Source organism: Silurus meridionalis, chromosome 5, assembly GCF_014805685.1.
Source record: "Silurus meridionalis isolate SWU-2019-XX chromosome 5, ASM1480568v1, whole genome shotgun sequence".
NCBI classification, from domain to species: domain Eukaryota; kingdom Metazoa; phylum Chordata; class Actinopteri; order Siluriformes; family Siluridae; genus Silurus; species Silurus meridionalis.
The window spans coordinates 18,052,032-18,073,760 of record NC_060888.1 but is presented as its reverse complement, the minus strand read 5'-3'; the positions used below and the strand labels follow the sequence as shown (position 1 = coordinate 18,073,760).

General features: G+C 36.7%; 1 protein-coding gene across 2 annotated transcripts; it reads right to left on the bottom strand.

Annotated features, from left to right (window-relative positions):
- Nucleotides 1-9,370: 9,370 nt before the first annotated feature.
- aup1 (AUP1 lipid droplet regulating VLDL assembly factor) lies at nucleotides 9,371-18,087 on the bottom strand. Of its 2 annotated transcripts, XR_006925955.1 has the most exons (13): nucleotides 17,788-18,087; nucleotides 16,378-16,515; nucleotides 15,315-15,465; nucleotides 13,679-13,869; nucleotides 13,089-13,161; nucleotides 12,015-12,088; nucleotides 11,646-11,712; nucleotides 11,262-11,367; nucleotides 10,964-11,107; nucleotides 10,621-10,772; nucleotides 10,244-10,332; nucleotides 10,038-10,137; nucleotides 9,371-9,875 (listed from the first exon to the last, which is right to left on the bottom strand). XR_006925955.1 is itself a non-coding variant. In XM_046850503.1 (12 exons), exons 1-12 carry the CDS (start codon nucleotides 17,826-17,828, stop codon nucleotides 9,830-9,832), a joined length of 1,272 nt encoding a protein of 423 aa, XP_046706459.1. In that variant the 5' UTR covers nucleotides 17,829-18,080; the 3' UTR covers nucleotides 9,371-9,829. The 2 variants fall into 2 exon arrangements, 1 of the variants encoding a protein (XP_046706459.1); XM_046850503.1 differs by lacking the exon at nucleotides 10,038-10,137 and having other exon boundaries at nucleotides 17,788-18,080.
- Between the last annotated feature and the right edge of the window lie 3,642 nt (nucleotides 18,088-21,729).

Here is a 21,729-nt window from a genome sequence, read left to right as displayed (position 1 = left end):
TGAAGTCATTGTCACAGATTGTGCCCCACTTGCTATTATTGAACATCTCCACCCAGCTCTTGTTAAGCAGGAAGGGATCCACACACAACTAAGTATCAGCACTGCATCCCATACACTCACTATTGTCAAGTAAAAAAAAAGAAACAAGGACAGGGATATTTTTGTGTGAACTGAGAGTCCCTTGCACATACCTTACTTTGTCAGAACCAAGAACAAACCTCTAGGGACATAAAATACATATTTCTTATCTTTAATGTAAAAGAGAAGAGAATGGTTTGAAAAGGCATACATCCATCTATGTATGCAATTAATGGGACACAAGCAAGTCAATATGGCATTATGCAATACTTATAATGGCCAGTTGTGTCATTTATTTCCCTTCCTTGATGGTGATGAATTTGGTTGTGATTTTGGCTGCTCTGAGCTGATTTACAAGTGGTAAAGGATAGCTATACTTAATCGTGTTCTGGTCCAACCCTATGATAGTTCATACAGGGTCTGAACCACCTTTTTTCTCCCTGAGAAAAATTCAGATAATACTCTTGACCCTTTGAGGGGAAAGCTCACAAGTGTATCCCTCATAGCTTGGTAGCAGGTAGGTGTGGTTTATTGGAGGCATGGTTCCAGGCATGAAGACCTTAAAGAATTCATGGTATTATGTTGGAATTTTACTTTGTAGGGGGAGTCATGACTTTCAGTGGAGGAATGCTGTGAACATTTGCTATGTTGAGACATCTGGTTAGGCACTCTTGTGACCAGCAGCACATCTATCTCTCTTGGTCCAGGAGATTTAATGATTGTTTGCCAGCAACACAGAACTTGGATACTGTTGTCACTAGGAATAAGATCCTCCTCCCATGAAATCTTTAGTAAAGGCTTGGGCATAGGGAGAGGCAGAGGTTGGAAACTGGATTGTTTATTTTGACAATGGTTCTGTCACTGAACCATAGTTGATCAAATTGAAAATGCTGAAAAATTGTTGTTGAGACCATCTGAGTGCCTTATCTGAACAGGGATGAAAAATGCTTGAGCAGTTCACTACTTAGAAAGACTCATAAGTGATTTGTGTTGCCACCAAGTAAATTCTAAACTTTTTGCACCATTGTGATTTCAAACTTGTGAACTTTGTCTTGCATCTGCATAATTTTAGCATGTCTGACATCATTGGAAGTATTTTCTTAGTTTTTGGTACAGGTAGAAGTTAACAAGGGAATCCAGAAACATATGTTCATAAAGACAAGTTCGGTAAGTAAAGTAAGATTCAGACCATGGGAATACATCACGTTAGGAGATGGATCAATCCACCTGCTGCCTGCATCAAGAGTTCTGACCTACAGAGTGAATTCACCAGCACATTTCCCTGAATCATAGACAGGCGTTGTTCTTTAATGTTCTTGCTTTTGAATTGATAATTTAAAAAGATATGAAAAATCACTTGATGAAATGGTTATAAGACAAAATGCGCTCTAACCTGTGTCCATACTACTGTTGCCTAGCTCAGTGCCTTGTCCATGAACAAATTGATGAGCCAAAGGTATTGCTAAAATGCTTGTCTACGTATGGAATAGGTAAAGGTGTAGATGGTGAACAGTACAGTTGTTGCAGCTTATCAGCAAACCTTTTTAACTCACTACATATCTGATTTAAAGATATGAAATACAAGAGGAGAGAGGGGCTAAGAGGATAGAGACATATGCAACATCAAATAAGATATATGCTTATATAAGATATATAAGTCCTGAACCAGAGCAAAAATGAAAAACTGATGAGCAAGTGTTCACAGTAGGACTTTGAGATGCTTCTTGACATTTCAGGACATGTATAAGATTAAATAAGATGAATAAATTAACCTTTGGGAAGTTGTCCTAGAAATGATAAGTGGTTGGCGAAGAAGGCCACAAAGAACTCCAAATTTTCTTCACCCGCAGTACATGGAATAAAGCATATGGTTGAATGACATTTTTAATATAAATATTTAATTTATGCATTATAGGAATTTGTCACCTAATCATCATCCCCTGCATCTGCAGCGCATGGGTGACACCCTGTCCTGAATACTGCAAAGTGGGCTGTAAGAATCAGAGGTGGAAAGAGCACTAAAATATTCTACACAAGTAAAAGTACTGTTACTTAAATGAAGCTTTAATTAAGTTCAAGTGAAGTTACCGGTCTAACAATCTACTCTATTAAAAGTAAAAAGTGGCTCATTTAAAATTTACTCAGGGGTGGAGTGAGGGTAAGTAGTTTAATAAGAACAAGGGGATATCAATTCCAAACTAGTAGTTTTTAATGTAAGGAATTACTTTACAAATTAAAGTGTAATAACAAAAAAATAACAAAACAAAAAAACTGATACAGTCCATGACCTATGATACATGACTTACTCTAATGTGAGTTACGGACTTTTGCAGAAAAAAAAATATCTCCTTTTATTATGTCATTTATGATGAACCCACAAATGCAGATTAAGAATTCAGCTCATACATTAAACAACTTTCGATTCAAGGGCATTTCGCTTCCATCTGGGTCTGCATCACTGGTGTCTGTCTTGTCTGTTTTCTTTCTTGTGAGATTAGCACATTTGTTCTCATCCTTTCAATCATTCAGTGCAGTAGTTTCCAGAGCTCAATTTTTTCCCCATGCCTTATTTATTTATTTATTTTTTACTCAGTAACAGATATGATTTAAAATTTATTTTAAGTAAGTGCAATACTTTAAACAAAACATAATTAAAAGTAAAAAGTGGCTCATTTAAAATTTACTCAGGGGTGGAGTGAGGGTAAGTAGTTTAATAAGAACAAGGGGATATCAATTCCAAACTAGTAGTTTTTAATGTAAGGAATCACTTTACAAATTAAAGTGTAATAACAAAAAAATAACAAAACAAAAAAACTGATACAGTCCATGACCTATGACTCATGACTTACTCTAATGTGAGTTACGGACTTTTGCAGAAAAAAAAAATCTCCTTTTATTATGTCATTTATGATGAACCCACAAATGCAGATTAAGAATTCAGCTCATACATTAAACAACTTTCGATTCAAGGGCATTTCGCTTCCATCTGGGTCTGCATCACTGGTGTCTGTCTTGTCTGTTTTCTTTCTTGTGAGATTAGCACATTTGTTCTCATCCTTTCAATCATTCAGTGCAGTAGTTTCCAGAGCTCAATTTTTTCCCCATGCCTTATTTATTTATTTATTTATTTATTTATTTATTTTTTACTCAGTAACAGATATGATTTAAAATGTATTATTTTAAGTAAGTGCAATACTTTAAACAAAACATAATTAAAAGTAAAATTACAGATTTTAAAAACTTCTTTAGAAAGTAGAAGTACACAAAAAAAACTATTCAATTACAGTAAAGCGAGTAAATGTAATTTGTTTCTCCCCCTGGTATAAATTGAAATCAACATTCTTTTCCTAATAGGTGTATTACCTGACTAAAATTCAGATCAAGAATATTCAATGTAATCTAATCAGAGTTTAAGTTACAAGCTAATGTTGATTTAAAAAACATTGGACTTTTTAGTGTTTTGACCAAAAAGTCATTAGCATTAGCATAAAACCCTTTATATATTTTATTTTGTATGCGTTTTGGTTACAGAACCTTACACTCTAGATAAAGTGTTGTTTATTGTGACATGTATGTTGGTGTTATGAATGTGTTCAGTACATGTAACATCAATATTTGAAAATATGCTGACAAATCCTACCCTGAATTTATTTCCAGCTCATACATAACACACAGAAAGAGTATGTGTTTGTTTGATTTGTATTTTCAATAAAAGGACCTGGGGCAAGGTGGTCCCTTGCTAAATGTTACCCTCTATTTTAACCTAAGTGAATGTTTGACCATTTCCTGAGTTTTCCTGAACGACTTATGTCATGTTATGTCATATAATGTCATGTCATTCTCCTCCTTATTGCTTTCAGTGTGAGAACAATGCAATAATTTGAGCCTTGTTTCTTCCCAGGCTGTCATGCCTCCTGAACAAGGAACCTCTCATCTCACTTTGTCCTTATACATTTCACCCTGCTGAGAGCAAAGCATTGGCCATACTCCATTGCCCTGTTCTGCAGAAAGTTGCTTCATAAGCACTCCTTTCAGGTAGCAGGTCAAAGTTGCTGATTTGGTCTGACGCTAGAGTATAGTATGCCCAGTGGAGTCGGGGAACGCTGACTAACATGAGAACCTCCCGCCACCTAATTAAATTCACAAAAGGCATGGAAATTACCAGTTGAATAATGTGTGTAGGAGTGGGGCAACAATGAACAGTGCATCGGAAGAGTGCTTGTTTAAAATCACTGCAAAATCAGAGAACTACATATATAGATTCTTTTAAACCCTTTAGATTTTTCCAACAATACATTTCTGTTTTTGTGATACTGATGCCAAAGGCAAACTGGCTATTAAGGAGATGTTAGACCATAAGTTAGTAATTAATACCAAGGCATTTGCTGTGTATATGTATATTCATTGTCAAAGCTTCAGGTCAAATTTCATGTTAGCTGTCCTTTCCTATAGACTGATTCGACATGTTGGCAGTGTTCCAACAGTAACTCTGTGGGAATCATTAAGCCTGATCATTCAATATATTCTCAATTCCAAAGCAGTCACTGACCAACTTGTGTCACCACTAATAACCACACAGACAGTTTATTGAGCATTACAATCGACTTGGCATAATTACCACTCTGTGCATGAACACAGCCAGAGGAACACATTAGCACAAAAAGTGTGTTAATTCCTCTGTCACACAGTGTAGAATTTCTAATGTGACTCAGATATATGAAAGTGAAGTTATTAGTTTGGCCACATATTATGTATGATAGTTCATGTCTAAATCTATGTGATGGATTTATTTCTTGAAATGGTAGGGGTTGCACTGAATATGTCTGTTGTTTCAGTGCCTTTACCCTAAATTGAACCTAAAACTTATTATTTAGCAACTCCAAAGAATAATTTAGTAATGATGTTAAAACTGATAAAAAAAAATGTATGAATGTACTGACTTGCGTCTCAAGAATGGAATCAGCACCAGACTTCCAGAACACAGTTGGCTTGCAAACATGGCTGCCACAAACACCAAACCTATGAACTCTGTCATGTTCAAGCTCATTCCGATAACACACACCTGTACAATAAATTTCCCCTAACTTCACAACAGTCAGCTATCGAGAGAATGGCAGCATTAAATTAATATATGGTACTGATGATACTGGTGATTTATTATCAGTATACAGAAAGTATGGTAGGTATAGGACTGGACCCACAGATCGCTTTTGGTGGTTCAAGGAGTTATACAGTTTGTGGAACCAAAAACACCAGTATGAAGTGCTAAAAAAATTGCAAGAGAACATAAGTGTCAAAGTCTCTTTGGGAGTCATTAGTGAGAGTAGTGTTTACTCTGTTACCTGGTTACAGGACTCAAGGAGAGGACACCATGTTATGAATGTTGCTCACCTCTCTTCAGCTTACTTGTAAATGAACAATTTGTTGTGATATAATAACGCAGATATTAATTTGTGTGTATACACATTAGTGTTCTTTCACCTTATGAACAGGTCCAAACATGGTTCAGGCTAATATAATTGTTGTTATGAAGGTTTATTAGATGGACATGTGTTATTTTAAATGTTGTGTTTGTGTATGTGTGCTTCAATGGATTTGCAAAGGCAATAAAAGAAGCAGTGTATTTGTGTTTATTCTTCAGAGAACATTTATGGCATTTGGCAGATGCCCAAAATCAAATTGACAATTATTTTACTTACACAACTAAGCAGTTGAGGGCTAAGTGCATTGCTCAAGGGCCTAACAATGGCAACTTGCTGGTGCTGGGATTTTAACTCATGACCTTAGATGTCCAACATTTTCACCACAGAGCTAACACTTCCTAGAACATTAAATGACAATTGTTTTTTAATTACTCTTGTGATTTAACATGAATAGAATTATCTCTTTTCTCACTCCTCAAAAACTCCTTCTTACACACTTAAACTTCTAGATCTCTTTGCTGATAAAGTTCTGAAATCTTTATCTTCTCCCAGTCCACTTCAGTCTTCTGCCACTTAGTGTATCTTCCCAGTGACCAAGTGCACCACCCTGAAGTGTTCTTCACAACAGGCTTCATGCTATTTTTTCCATGATAGCAATCAGTTGTGGCTTTTTCTTCAAAGATGATGGCTTCTGGTTCTGCTGTTTTCTTGTTTGTTTGTGTGACTGCCATGTAGTTCTACCCAAGTACTTTCTGCAAAGATGAGGGCTGACTCTGTAATATCAAGGAAAAATCTCAGAGCAGTGAGTTGTCTGAATGCTGATGGCTCATATACCACAGTGAGGAACAAACAAACATATCTTAAGAAGAGTGATATAAGAAGAGTGTATAAGAGTGGAGGAAGGTCCACACTGGTGGACTATATTCTATATAGGAGAAACAACCTGAAGGAGATTGTAGACTGTAAGGTGTTGGCAGGGGACAGTGTAGCTAGACAGCATCGGATGGTGGTCTGTAGGACGGTTTTGGAGGTGAAGAAAAAGAAGAGAATAGTGAGGAGTGAAAAGAGAATAAGATGGTGGAAACTAAAGGAGGAGGACTGTAGTGTAAGATTCATAGAAGAGGTCAGGCAGGGGCTCGGTGGTGCTGAAGAGGTGCTGGATGACTGGGCAACTTTGCAGAAGTAATAAGGGAGACAGCTAGGAAGGTACTTGGTGTGACATCTGGAAATAGAAAGAAAGACAAATAGACGTAGTGGCAGCAGGTAAAGAGGGATGTGGCGAAAACCAAGGAAAAGTCATATGAGGAGCTGTATGAGAAGTTGGACATTAAGGAAGGAGAAAAGGACTTGTAGTGATTGGCCAGGCAGAGGGAATGATATGCTGCAAGTTAGAGCAATAAAGGATGGAGATGGAAATGTGTTGACTAGTGAGGAGAGTGTGTTGAGAAGGTGGAGGGAGTATTTTGAGTAGCTGATGAATGAGGAAAATGAGAGAGAGAGAAGGTTGGATGGTGTGGAGATGGTGAAGCAGGAAGTGGATAAGATTAGTATCGAGGAAGTGAGAGCAGCGATTAAGAGGATGAAGAGTGGAAAGCCGGTTGGACCAGATGACATACTAGTAGAAGTATGGAGATGTTTAGGAGAAATGGCAGTGGAGTTTTTAACCAGGTTGTTCAACAAGATTGAGTAAGGTGAGGGTATGCCTGAGGAATGGAGGAGGAGTGTGCTTGTACCGATCTTCAAGAATAAGAAAGATGTGCAGACCTGCAGTAACTACAGGGGAATTAAATTGATCTGTCACAGTTATGGGATAGAGCAGTGATGGGCCGTGCATTTGGTACCTGGACCTTCAGTGGGGACGTACCCAAATGAATCCACCTCTTAGTGCCACCACTATCACGTCGCAATTGTAGAAACCATCAATACTATACAAAAACGCAATATAACAATGTGTGGCATTACAGAGAGAGGCATTTTGCATATAGAGGGTGAATACCATTTTTAATAAAGCAAGCTCCAACCTCTACACTAGAATCATCTGCAGCAGTTCGGAATCAATATTTGGCATGAAAAAAAGTCTAACTCAGATGTTTTATTGTGTGCAGAGCGTTACAGACGTGTTTTGCCAGTCAAACTTGGCTAACAGTTTCCCTCTGACCAACCAATCAGAGGACGGAAAAATGCTAGGCAAATTTTTTATCTGATTGGCTAAAGAAACAGACCCATTGATTATAGAGACTAAGGTAAAAAGGCCAGAAGTACTGACTTTGAAGGCATTTGGCAGATAAGATTGACATGGCAGCACACAGAGACTAAAATCTGATTGGACAAAAAAAAAAAAAAAGATCTAACATCCACATACATGTACTAGAAGCAGTGCAGCCAAGAGAAATGCTATGAAATGAAGAGAATAAACTGTTAGGAATAAGTTAATAAAATTTCATGGAACAAACATTAAAAATGTATGTGGGTCAGTGCTTTTGATAGTGTTTGAAAGAAGGCTTTGCTGGCCCTGACTGCCCACCACTGGGAAAGAGTATTGGAAGCCAGGCTGACAGAGGAGGTGACCATCTGTGAGCAATAGTATTGCTTAATGCCAAGGAAGAGCACAAGGGATGTTGATGGAGAATTATAGAAGTCAGTAAGAGTTGCATTGTGCGTTTATGGATTAAGAGAAAGCGTATGACAGGGTGCCGAGAGAGGAGTTGTGGTATTGTATAAGGAAGTCAGGTGTGTCAGAAAAGTATGTGAGAGTGCAGAACATTTATGAGGACCGTGTGACAGCAGTGAAGTGTGCAGTAGAAACGACTGGTTCAAGGTGGAGGATGGACTGCATCAAGGATCGGCTCTGAGGCCTTTCCTGTTTGTAGTGGTAATGGACAGGAGTCTCCGTGAATTATGATGTTTGCAGATGATATTGTGGATTGTGGTAAGAGTATGGAGCAGGTTAAGAAGAGCCTGGAGAGGTGGAGGTAGCAGAGCTGAAGATGTTAAGGTTTTCGTTGGGAGTGACGAGGATGGACAGGATTAGAAACAAGTTTATTAGAGGGACAGTGCATGTAGGACATTTTGGAGACAAGGTAAGGGAGGCTCGAATAAGATGGTTTGGAAATGTGCAGAGGAGGGACATCGGGTATATGGATAGGAGAATGCTGAGGATGTAGCCACCAGGAAGGAGGAAAAGAGGAAGGCCAAGGAGGAGGTTTATGTATGTGGTGAGGGAAGACATGCAGGTAGTTGGTTTGAAAGACGCCGATGTAGAATACAGGAGTGTATGGAAAGGATGATCGGCTGTGGCGACCCCTAATGGGAGAAGCCGGAAGAAGGAAGAGGCTTGCCTTGGGTCAACCAACAAATAAGCTGATGGTATACAATTCATTCTGATTGACATTGTGAGAACAAAGTTTCACAGTTTTGATACTGGTGACCTGGGTTCTAACCATTCTCACAAGCAGTAAAAACAACAATCGGAAGAACGTTCTTTAGCCTTTGGGTATAGAATATTTTCTATGCAATTCCTCAGTGTTGGTCTTTTAAACACATCTTAATAAATACAGAGATTCGTTAATTAGGTACATTGTAAGCTTTAGTCCGTTTTTAATATTATTTATTGCAAGATCATGGATTGGTGGAAAATATTAGTCACTGACTTACCTGGTAGACTAGATCATGTATGCTAAACAGGTCCTGAATGTTGCATTGTTGTTATTAGAAACATCTCAAGTTCATCAACTGTGCAACAGGTATAACTAATAATGAAATTACAGACCTATAATACAAACTAAATAAAATGTGTGTACAATGAAATCGAACTGGAATTGGCCAGTTTGTCTCAAACAAAAAGCAGTTTACCAAACACTTTCAAGACATCAAGAGAAACAAAACATTTATTTCATTTATAAATGATCTTTAATGTCTGAAACGGAATCAACACATATACCTACGACATACCCTCAAACTGGGTTTTGTTCGTTACCACACAAGGCCAAGCTGCTGCTTTCTCAGTCTAAACTTTATAAAAATAATATGAGATGTTCCACTGGTACTGGGGTGTAGTACAAACTGTTTACCAAAATAATCTTTTTTTTTTTTTCCTGTAGCAGAGAAATCATTAAAAAGACATGCATGAGTGCCATGCAAGAGGATCAATAAAAATCCATTGAAGTCAACTTATTCCAATCCACTTATTTCCATCCCCGTGCTTTTTGTATTTTTGCTGAACACAAATTCTGCAAGTAAAGTTGGTATAATGCTTTCTTCTTGTTTTAGGAACATTGTGTGAACTCCAATTAACAGTCTCTCAATTAACTTGAGCAATTTGCTCACACTCATGAGTCTTCCTCTGGATCCAGGCCATGTTTCTCTAGGTAACGTCTACAGAAAAAGGGAGAGAAAAGAAAGACACCTGAGTAATTTGATGGCTGAATCTCATTTACAAAATTCACATTTTACTTCCTCTTGGAAATTAATTAACAAGTAATTTCTTTACATATGAGGAACTTGCCCAAGATATCAGCTCAGAATATATATACCTACATAATGCTCACTGGTAACCTGCCAAACTGCATTGCTGAGTTTAGCATAGTATATGCTGCTGCTTGTCTTGTTATGAATTGTTCAAACTTGCTCAAACAAACTGCATACACAAAGTTATTCTATGATGATAAGTTTAGTTTTTTTTTATATTAATAATTTAAAGTTATAAAATAGTTCTTTCCTAATATAAAGTGTTGAGATTTTACCTTCTTGCATAATCATACAAGGCTGCTTTTCTGTCCTGTAAAGACATGTGTCTGTCTGTTGGTGATTTTCCAAAAGCTTTGGCAGCTGACTGTAGATTAAACACAACAATGTTTTCATAATAAAAGAATAAAATGGTTCAACAAATAAACTTGCACAACATCATAGACAACATGACAAGCAGGTTCGGCAGGTAGCAGGTTCTCCAATTGCATGTGGAAAACGAGCAAAAGTATACTTTTATTCATAAGACAAACTGACTAGACTGTAATCAGCAATTGTAACCTGTGCACAAACCAATACATACAGAATGTTTTTTTTTTTGGGTTAGGGTTAGAGGTTTTTGTTAACATTTATGAGATCAGTGAAAGATTCCCACCTTTAGATTAGGAGGTGGATCAGGAACAGAAGGCATGGCAGAGGGTAAAGGTTGTGATGGGCCTGATGATGCAGCTTCTGCAGGCTCTGTACGATACTGCTCAGTGTTCTCCAGCAGGTTTGTAATTGTTGTATCCACACAGTTTGTTTGCACTAAATAGACATAAGGGACCATGAAGTAAGAGAACACATAAGACTTAATGAAACACACAACCAAAAGTGATGCAAGTGCAACAGTATAAACAATAGGTTAGGGAACCATAGAAGAAAATGCAATTTTGGTTCAAATGTAACCAAAAGCAGCTATTTGATTGCTGGGATCAGGAATACTAAAGGTGTCTTACACAGATCTTTGGTGATGACACTTAAAGGGACATCTGGTAGCACTTCTTTAACCTGATGTGCCATGCGGATCACTCTGGGATCTTCTGCCTCAGTGCTTGAGACCAAAAAACCCTGTGCCACGGTACGAGGTCTTGCCCCCAAGTCTATATGTGAAAATAGTATGATAAAAGGTTTTTACCATTGAGTATATGAAACCTTTGCAGAACACCACAGACAGAAGGTAAGTAGTAAGCACATCATCTTTACTTGGCATTCAATGCTTCAGCTCATACATTTCAGTACAATTGCAGCGCTTACCCAGGTGTGTGGTATGGGAAACTGTGTGCCGTTTTCTTTTGATGTGTTCAGCTTTGTCTGCTTTGGTGATCTGTGTTGAAACAACACCGATCTCTGTGGCCAGAAGCTAAAAACGAGAACAATAGATATCACAAGGTCAAACCTTCTTAGATGGTCCCGTTTGTCCAAGAATTGCATTTGATGTATCAGATCTAACTGTTTGAACAAAACACAGTGTTCAGTTTAATAACTGCTGAAAATTCTGGTTACACTGAATGTCGGCCGAGTGAACCACAACATTAAAGGTTCATCATTTGAAGCAATGAGCAGTGATTACCATACATGCATGTATTTATTCCTTTTATACTTGTATTTATAAGTGTGAAAACAAAAACAAGAAGGTACCTCTTGGACTCTGTTGGCAAATTCTTGATGTGATTCTTCATCCTGTCTTTGCACTGTTGGCAGCCACCTGACAAGAAAGTTATAATGAAAAGGGAATGATAAAAATCTCTCGTTAACCAATGATTTTTACTAAATAAAATTGACTACAGTCAATTAACCTAATAATTAGTAATAGTTTATTACTAATTGATTGCTTTATAAATTATTTCGAGCAGTTGAACTATTTTTCCATAATAAAGATTGTAATGCATGAATGCATAAGTTATTACTTGGTGAATTATAATCTACAGGCGGGGATTTATATTTAAAAAAAAAAAAAAAAAAAAAAGAAAATTGTACCAGTAGTAGGAAGGTAGTAATATTTAGTACCTTACTTGATACACTGTAAACGGGACAAAAAACATCCACAGCAATTCGTTCAGCCACGAGCATTCTGGTACATTCTGAAAGGAGGAAAAAAGCCACCAAGTGCTTTTATGAATTCAGAACAGCTGGAGGTGACATCCATTCAACTGAACAAGGAAAATATATTCATAATGCTCTAGGGATGTTGCCCCCTAGAATTCCATTGCCAGCTGTTTCTGCTTTAAACATGACCTCTAAACGGACACAGTGCAGGGGGTTAAATAAAAAGCAGCATTTTTTTTTATATTAAACAACAAATCAAAATAAACACAACACTTATGCTGGCTAATGTATACCAGCTACTCTAATGACATTCACCCAAATCATTAAATAATATCACCATATGTATAAGCTACTATAAATAACATTATACCAAGCCAGTTACTTAGACCAGCAGTCTTCTAAATACATGTTATAGAAAATTGTTTCTGACCCAATATATTAATTCTTTATTTGTTTTGCCACACAAAGGACATAAGTGAAAAAAGTTGTCCACAGGACATTTTACAGTTCGACTTGGAAACCAACAGTTTTCCAGTCATACTCGGCATGAAATATTCTTCTATATTAACGTGTCATCTTTTATAGCTAAAACTAGATTTTAAAGCATTTTGAAAGGCTTTTGTCAAGACATAACCAATTGACAGATAAAACATTTGAAGAAATAATGCTTTTATTTGATTTATTTCTTTTCTAGCCTACATCTTTACACAGAATTTTGGAGTCCATCTGTGGTTGATAAACCAATCCCCTGCATAGAAGTGACAAAAAAAATAAAGTGCATAATAATAATCAGGGTGCAACCTCATCATTCAATAATTTCAACATTCCATTTTGATACTGAAAGGTGTGAAACCAGTTATTTTATTTTTATAGAACCTTGCAAATTCAATTTAATTATTTCACTGCATTTCTGTATTTCTGGTACTTACACTCAACAAAATATTTGAATAATTTTCCTCTATATTGTGTTGGTAGTGTGCAATACATGAAAAAACACTAGGTGACAGTTAAAAAGGATAATCATATAATAATTACCACAGCTATGAAGGGCCTCCTCACCCTTAGCGCTACTGGTTGTACAGCGTCTACCACAGAGAAAGGCCAGGAGCTAAGAAAACGAGAGGGAGAGAAAGAGTTATTTATTTAAAGATTAGTCAAACTACTTCTGTTACTACTATTAATAATAACAACAGGGTCTAAACTCATGGTGCATTAATTTTAAAAGCCAGTCGGAAGTGGAAATATTTGACATATTTTGTGCTCACAAAGACTGTAATGAGCAAACACATATTACTGTCCTGTCACAGCTTCACACTGGGCGATTAACCGGCTTTCAGACAGGCAGCTTCCAGGAAGCTTATTCAGAACCTGGCAAACATCCCAGGACAGCTCTGCTTCTAATCACCTAAGCACTTGCACCATGCACCTTACCTAAGCACAAAAAGACTTTTGCCCTATTCCAACATTGTTCATTCTGGAATTTCACTTTCACATCAAAAATGATAAACATCCTGACACAGTCTGGAAATCAACAATAACACCGAGTTGGCATAAAAAGAAAAATTGAAGGGAGCCATAGTAGCACTTATAGTGTTCTCTACATTAAGTAGGCATCGTGAGCTAACCTGAACTTGAGCAGGCCAGCACGCCCATTGGTTGTGTCTTCTTCTGGGAATAGCAGTAAGGGCAGAGATTCAGGAACAGCACAATACCCACGCAGGCTCTGTGCCAGCTCAGCCCTGCTGCCAGTCACAGTGCCCAGTTCCATGAAGCCCCGTGCCCAGCACACAAACCCTGAAGGGCCCTCCAACAATGGCTGGAAAGAACGAAACAGGAGATTGAAAAGAAGTCAAATTCAGCCATTACTTGGCATACATAGAGAAGTTATTGCATAACCACACCATCTAATAAACTAGACCATGTGATACAACTGAATGTGCAGAGTTCCCCAAATTTTCTCTCTTCCTTTTTTTCTCTTCATGTAGACTTATTGCTAAATGCTTAACTAAACAAAAATCAGCTAACTGGCACTCCTGCTTAATTCATAATGTAATAAACGTGAATAAAGATATAAAAAGAACATTTAAGCAAATGAATACTGGACAATCAACCTTGCAAAGTTGTACTTCATAATGGTGTAGACTATTGCCTAATTTTTCATTTTTTTTTGTCCTCCAGCTTATATGTTAACTATGACGAACAAATTGTTATTCAGCTCCAAATGTATGAAAACAAATCAAGTGCACACTAGTTTGCTGTTTTTTTTTGTTTTTTTTGAGATGGCACCACACTGACTCATAACAGATATCTAACTCTGAGCTAATTAAACAAAAAAGATAAATATATTGGAAATAAGCTCTATAGTCATATACTCACATAACCATCTAGTAAGTAATTTAAATTTTCTAGTAAGTAATTCTTTTTTTTTTTTTTTAAAGCAATGGTTGAAGACCTACCTCTACCCGAAACACTTAAATTAGCACTTTCCAAGTTTGCTTTGTAGAATTCAGAGTTATTTTTATATTAAGCTTGTAATCTAGCATACCAGTGTAGATTTATTCATTGCTAGAAACTCAAAGCACTTTTGTACGTCACTCTGGACAAGGGCGTCTGCTAAATGCGGCAAATGTAAATGTAATTTTATAAATAAAATTAATTAAAAGATCGGTTTTCTTTACAAAAACAGTATTTGCCTATGGAGTGCAGTTTTGGACTGGGTTTGACAGTGTTAGCAAAAAGCAGACAGTGGCCTTACAAAAAAATCAGTATGCATTACAAATAGTTCATAGTGAATAACAGACTCTTCCATTTTTGTCCTTACAACTGAATTACACATCCCTCATGCTTTCAGCTATTGTGTATCAGTAAACCCAAACAGATTTGAATGTTTAAAGCTCATGTGGCACGTGTGTTTCGGGAATTTATTAAATTTTCTTATTTCAAACAACTTGCTTTTAGTTTTGAACTATTTGTTGTATTTTATTGCATAAGTGCTTTTATGTTTGTATCATTTATCACTTGGCAGTCACACCATAGCATTTACAGTTGACCCTTAAAATAATGGTTTAAACTGATCTGAAGCCAACCTAACTGAGATCTCAGAGAAACTTCAAGAAACAAACACATTAATTCTTGAAATATCTTACTGAGTCTACAGTAGTATAGAAAATGTTGGGTGTAAAACAATACAAGACAACAGCAAACAAAACTGTATTTTGTCACCACTCTAAATATAACTGAAAATATACTGAGGAGACTCACAGTGTGGCAGGAGGTAAGGAGGTTAATAATGTTGTGGTCGAACTGAGTAATGTGATTGCTGACATACAACTTGACATTTTTGTCCCTTAAGCGCAGGTTGTTCTGTTTTACATACAGGCCCAACACAGAGCACATGACTCGTACTATAAATCTGAAACACAAGAAAAGACAAAAGGGCCATTAATAACATCATAAAAGTATGCCAATGAAAGTCTATCACAAAATCAAGAAAACACTACGCTTTAAAGACACAGAGTAACAAAACTGTCCAGTCGGTTAGATGATCACCAATCTACACATTATAAACCCATAAACATGAGCTTATGTACAAAAGCTTATTGACTGATGAGAAAATTTTTACTGTTAACCAATAAAACTTAGTATCCATTACATGCATAATCGGATGAGATTATACTAGAGCATGTGTAATATAACATCAAATTAAATGCATCTAAAGGAACGTGTTACATAGCATATGTGCAGTTAGATCTATGATAAAAACTTTAGTCCCATCTATAACCATAGCTTAGTAACACAAACTGACTGCATTACAGCAGAGCTTAAAATATCTGCTTTATAAATAAGTAGAGTTCCTGAGAACTGGCAGAGAACTGTGGAGGTCAGTTTCCAAATTTGTCTGCGCATATATATTATATAGATAAATAAATAAAATATATAGAAAATATAGAAAATAATATATTTTCCACTCTGGCAGCTCAGTGAGCAACTAAATAAATAATAAGTATATATACACATCAGTTGTATTTACTAAACTTTTTTTTTTTTTTACTTGGATTAAAAAAATAAAAATACAAAAAATAAAGAGTCAAAATCTATGTTGATACTGATAAGAATTAAAAGTTATTTGAATAGATATATATTTTGTAATATTTTGAGAGCCAAACAGAGAAAATGCTGGCCACGTGGACATAAACAATTAATGAAATAGAAATTGTACTGTTACATATTACAATTCTTATCACCGCAATCAGGGACGGAACAATTTTAAAACCCCTAAAACACTCATTTCTGTTACACCGTAATAACCGTTTGTGCTACTTACCGCCTTACAAAACTGTCCGGAAGTGCACAGCTCACTAGGAATATATGAACACCTATAAATATACGTAGTAACATTAAGCAAAGGCCAACCGGGGAGTACAGCAGCAGCAGTAGCAGGATCAGACCATCGCTTGGCAACCTGCAAAAGAAAATTTTCGTCATGAATACAACATTAAAATGAGAATCAATGAGAAAATGTTCACTTCTGGATTGCCATGTACCTACTTTTAATCATAACACTGCTGTGTAACTTTTCTAACTGACTGAATTCATGGAGGAAAATCTTTCCACTGACATTTAATGTGATAATTCATGTGAAGAGGAGACAATGAGGCATGTATCAAGATAAATGAATTATGCTCAATCATTTACTACTTTAGGGTCATCTATAAACTTTAGCAATACTTTCATTACATTACATTAGAAATGTAGCGACCTATAGGCCTGGAACTGGGGTGAAGGTTTAGATGAATTCTACGTCTTTGTTGCTTCTGAGATCATTTTAAAGTGGTTGAGATACATGCAAAAGAGTTCAGACCTGAAACACATGTAGTTCTCAGAACTATATATACACACATGGGAGAAAAGGTCCACATTTGACTATGGTGAGGGTTTTCCCCCACACTGCCTCACAAAGTATATACATTATAAAAGAATCAAATAAAGTATTTCAATACGAATGAACACATTCTCCTTTCCCTGACTTTGGATTTGATTCGTATGTTAATACACCCGAGCTGTTACAGAGTTATGGGAAGTACATGCCATTTTACTTTGACAAAACTGTATAGTAATAACGTTGTCAATACATTTAAGGCAATAGCAACATTTTCATCTGTTGAAGCTAAAGACATCATGTCTGAAACCACCTCAGAATAAAGAAACCTTTTAAAGCTCCACCGGTTGACTAACTTCGCTAGCTAATTTTTGCTAGCTGCGTAGACGACGACTACGACTGTTTTTTGTATTATTCTGCTTATTATAATGATCAGATTGTTTATTTACAACACAGTGATATTAACTCTCTACAGTGACTCATGACGGATTGTATCATTTGACAGATATCCGCTTACTCTCGTTTAGGTTACCTTGACTATAGTTAGCAAGTCAGCTAATTAACATAGTCAGCTAATTTAAAGCTAGCTCTGAGGTCTAGTCATTGTCCAACGTGGGTATGTTTTCCAGTACAATTTATCAGGTTTGCGAGCGGACACCATAAAACTAGTGTGTTTTTATAACCACATATCAATTTAACTGATTATTGTATTAACAACATCGAAACTACAGTACATCAACCCTCTTAGCTAGCGTTAGCTTATATTTCTTCGTATTAGCTAACCTTGGCTAAATAGCTCCTCGGCTAATCTAGCTAATATCTCAACCTAGCATTAATATTAAATGTGAATCTTACCGCTGAAAGTCAAACATCTGCTCTATCCCCCGCATTTCCATTATTACAGGTTTCTATTCGCTTCTGTCAGTAGCGAACAGCTGCCTTGCTGCATACTAGTCTTCAACTAGTGACAAACTTATTAAATTTAAAACACTAGCTTATATTATTTATCTGAAATTCCCCCGTCGCCATGTTGAAGTCCTGATATTTGTTGAGGGGGGGTATAGCTCACGATATAGCGCCCCCCTTTTACACTGACACAGGATCAGCCCTGCGTAACCCGCTCTAGTTAAATCACGACAGTCGAAACTTTGAAATGATTCCAGATCAGCTTTAAACGCCTATTTCTGTTCTGCCGTTAGTCTGCGGAAAAAGAGCTCAGGCTGTGTTTTGCATGGTTTTTTATTTTATTTTTTAGAAACACTGACATCTAGCGGTGTGGAGTGTGATACAGGACACGACCTTGTATACGGTGGTGTGAAGTGTTTGCCTCTTCCTGATTTCTTATTTTTGCATGTTTGTCACACTTTAATATTTCAGATCATCAAACTAATTTTAATATTAGTAGATAACACAAGTGAACACAACATGCAGTTTTTAAATGAAGGTTTTTATTATTGAGGGAAACACAATCCAAAACTACATGGCGCCTTTTCAAGGTCATGCCACATCATCTCAATAGGATTCAGGTCATGACTTTGATTAGGCCACTCCAAAGTTTTCATTTTGGTTTTCTTCAGCCATTCAGAGTGGACTTGTTGGTGCGTTTTGGATCATTGTTCTGCTGCAGAACCCAAGTTCGTTTCAGCTTGAGGTTACAAACAGATGGCTGGACATTCTCCTTCAGGATCTTTTGGTAAACAGCAGAATTCATGGTTCAGAGCAAGTCTTTCAGGTCCTAAAGCAGCAAAACAGCTCTAGACTATCAAACAAACACCACCATATTTTACTTTTGGTATGATGTTCTTTCTCTTAAATGCGGTGTTACTTTTATGCCAGACGTAATGGGATACACACCTTCCAAAAAACGTTTGTCTCGTCAGTATTTTCCCAAAAGTCTTGGGGATCATCAAGATGTTTTCTGGCAAAACTGAGAGGAGCCTTTATGTTCTTTTTTGCTCAGCAGCGGTTTTGGTCTTGGAACTTTGCCCTGCAGACCAATTTTGCCCAGTCTCTTTCCTAAGGTGGAGTCATGAACACTGACCTTAACTAAAGCAAGTGAGGCCTGCAGTTCTTTAGATTTAGTTGTGGGGTCTTTTGTGACCTCTTGGATGAGTCGTCGCTGTGCTCTCAGGGTAATTTTGGTCAACCGGCCACTCCTGGAAAGGTTCTCCACTGTTCCATGTTTTTGGCAATTGTGAATAATGGCTCCTACTGTGGTTTGCTGGAGTCAAAAGCTTTAGAAATGGCTTTATAACCTTTTCCAGACTGATAGATCTCAATTACTTTCTTTCTCATTTGTTTCTGAATTTCTTTGGATCTCGGCATGATGTCTAGCTTTTGAGGATCTTTTCTTCTACTTCACTTTGTCATGCAGGTCCTATTTAAGAGATTTCTTGATTGCGAACAGGTGTGTCAGTAATCAGGCCTGGGTGTGGCTAGAGAAATTTAATTCAGGTGTGATAAACCACAGTTTTAACAGGGGGCCAAACACTTTTTCACACAGGGCCATGTAGTTTTAGATTTTGTTTTCCCTCAATAATAAAAACCTTCATTTAAAAACTGCATGTTTTGTTCACTTTTGTTATTATTTACTAATATTTTAATTAATTTTGAAGTGTAACAAACATGCAAAAAAATAAGAAATCAGACCAACACCTTTTCACACCACTGTAGATGAGATTCAGACTGTTTATTGCCCCTTTATTTGTTTGCTTGTTTGTGTAATACTCAAACTAGTGTATTTACACAACAAAATAAATAAAATAAAAAAGTAGTATAACTTTAATAGTTTATTTATATCTAGTATCTTCTTCTTCTTCTTTCAGCTGCTCTTATTAGGGGTTGCCACAGCGGATCCTCCATACACTCCTGTACTCTACATCAGCATCTTTCAATCCAACTACCTGCATGTCTTCCCTCACCACATCCATAAACCTCCTCCTTGGCCTTCCTCTTTTCCTCCTTCCTGGCAGCTTCATCCTCAGCATTCTCCTACTGATATTCCCCATGTCCCTCCTCTGCACATGTCCAAACCATCTAAATCTAGCCTCCCTCATATTGTCTCCAAAACGTCCTACATGTCCCTCTAATAAACTTGCTTCTAATCCTGTCCATCTTTTTTTACTACCAACGAAAAACCTCAACATCTTCAGTTCTGCTACCTCCAGCTCCACCCCCTGTCTTTTACTCAATGCCACTGTCTCTAAACCATACAACAGTCCTATAAACCTTTCACTTTTGCAGATACCCTTCTATTACAAATCACTCCTGTCACTCTTCTCCACCCACTCCACCCTGCCTGTACTCTTTTCTTCACTTCTCTAACACACTCTCTATTACTTTGCACTGTTGACCCCAGCACCCTGAACTCCTCCACCTTCACCACCTCTTTTCCCTGCAACCGCACCACTCCACTGCCCTCCCTCTCATTCACACACATGTACTCTGTCTTACTCCTACTGACTTTCATGCCCCTTTTCTACAGCATGTACCTCAACCTCTTCAGGTTCTTCTCAACCTGCTCCCTACTCTCAACACAAATAACAATATCCTCCACAAACATCATAGTCCAGGGAGACTCCTGTTTGATTTTTATATTTAGTATTATGATAGATAAGGTTCTTATGTTTTAAAGCAGAGGTGTGAAAAACCGCGATAAGCTATCTGATATTCTATTTTGTTTCTTTTCCTTCTTTTCTGACAAGAAAAACATATACCCTGTTGCCACAATGTTTCTGGATCACTTTCTGGGTAAGCCAACAGAGAGCACAATAAATATTTTAAGACACTTCCAGATTTTTAGATAGATTAGTTTCCCTGCACTATAAAAATATAGTATAACAGTTGTAGTAAAAAAAAACAAAAAAAACCCAAAACTTCTATCACAGCATTAAAGCGAGCCTGCAAACAGTTTATGATGAAATTTCACATGTACCAAGAGTTTGACACAGAAAATACACTGAAATATTTTTTTATAGTTTTACAATGGTAGTTTTAAACAATAACAGCTATGGTTATGGTTATGGAAACATTTTAGTTTTAGTGTAGGTTTTGACTACTATGTGTTTAACCATAGTCTTTGCAGACAGGAAGTTCTGCTGATACCCTCAGGACAGTTTCCTGAGTGTAAAACTGATATATAAATACAAAGCTTATAATTAAAATGTGCAGAATAATGTTTTAGCTGCTAATATGAGCTACACTATAGATTTATAGGAGACAACATCAGGCCCAAGATTAATATTTTGCAGGCTATATGTTTTTGATGACTGGGGTTTAAATAACTATAATACATATATTTCTCTTTAGGAGGCTAATACAATGAACAGCAGATAGCAAAATGGCCTAGTTGTCTTATTTGTACTTTAAATATTCAGCAAATTAATTTTAGTCAAGAAGTTCATTGACCGTTTTCACACACCAGAGGGCAGAATGAGCTTTCTTTTAAGCATGGAATAAAAATCATGGCAACACTGACTTTGCCTGTTTGTTATTTGTTTCTAACCACAAATGCAAGAATATAAATTCTACGGACAGAGCATGTTTCTCGTCTTTAAACAAAAATCTATAAATATAAATGATATAAATCAATGTCTAAAATAGGTAACATGACACAGTGAGAAAACAGAAAAATAAAAAATACAAAAAACACAGATACATGATACTGTCATAATTGTAGCTAGTACAGATGTGCATCATTCTTGATATAATTTCATTGTGGACTTTTTTTTAAAGATGGTGCTGAATGTTGTAAAAGTAAAAAAAAAAAAAGTCAAGTTCTTTACTAACTTTTTACTT

What these genes read in the sequence shown, in the direction of transcription:
- aup1 (XM_046850503.1), bottom strand. Translation starts at nt 17,828, where the DNA reads ATGGAAATGCGGGGGATAGAGCAGATGTTTGACTTTCAGCG. An exon ending in CCGGACAGTTTTGTAAGGCG is followed by an intron (nt 15,466 to 16,377) that starts GTAAGTAGCACA and finishes CTTGTGTTTCAG; the next exon opens with ATTTATAGTACGAGTCATGT. An exon ending in TTGTATGATTATGCAAGAAG is followed by an intron (nt 9,876 to 10,243) that starts GTAAAATCTCAA and finishes CTTTTTCTGTAG; the next exon opens with ACGTTACCTAGAGAAACATG.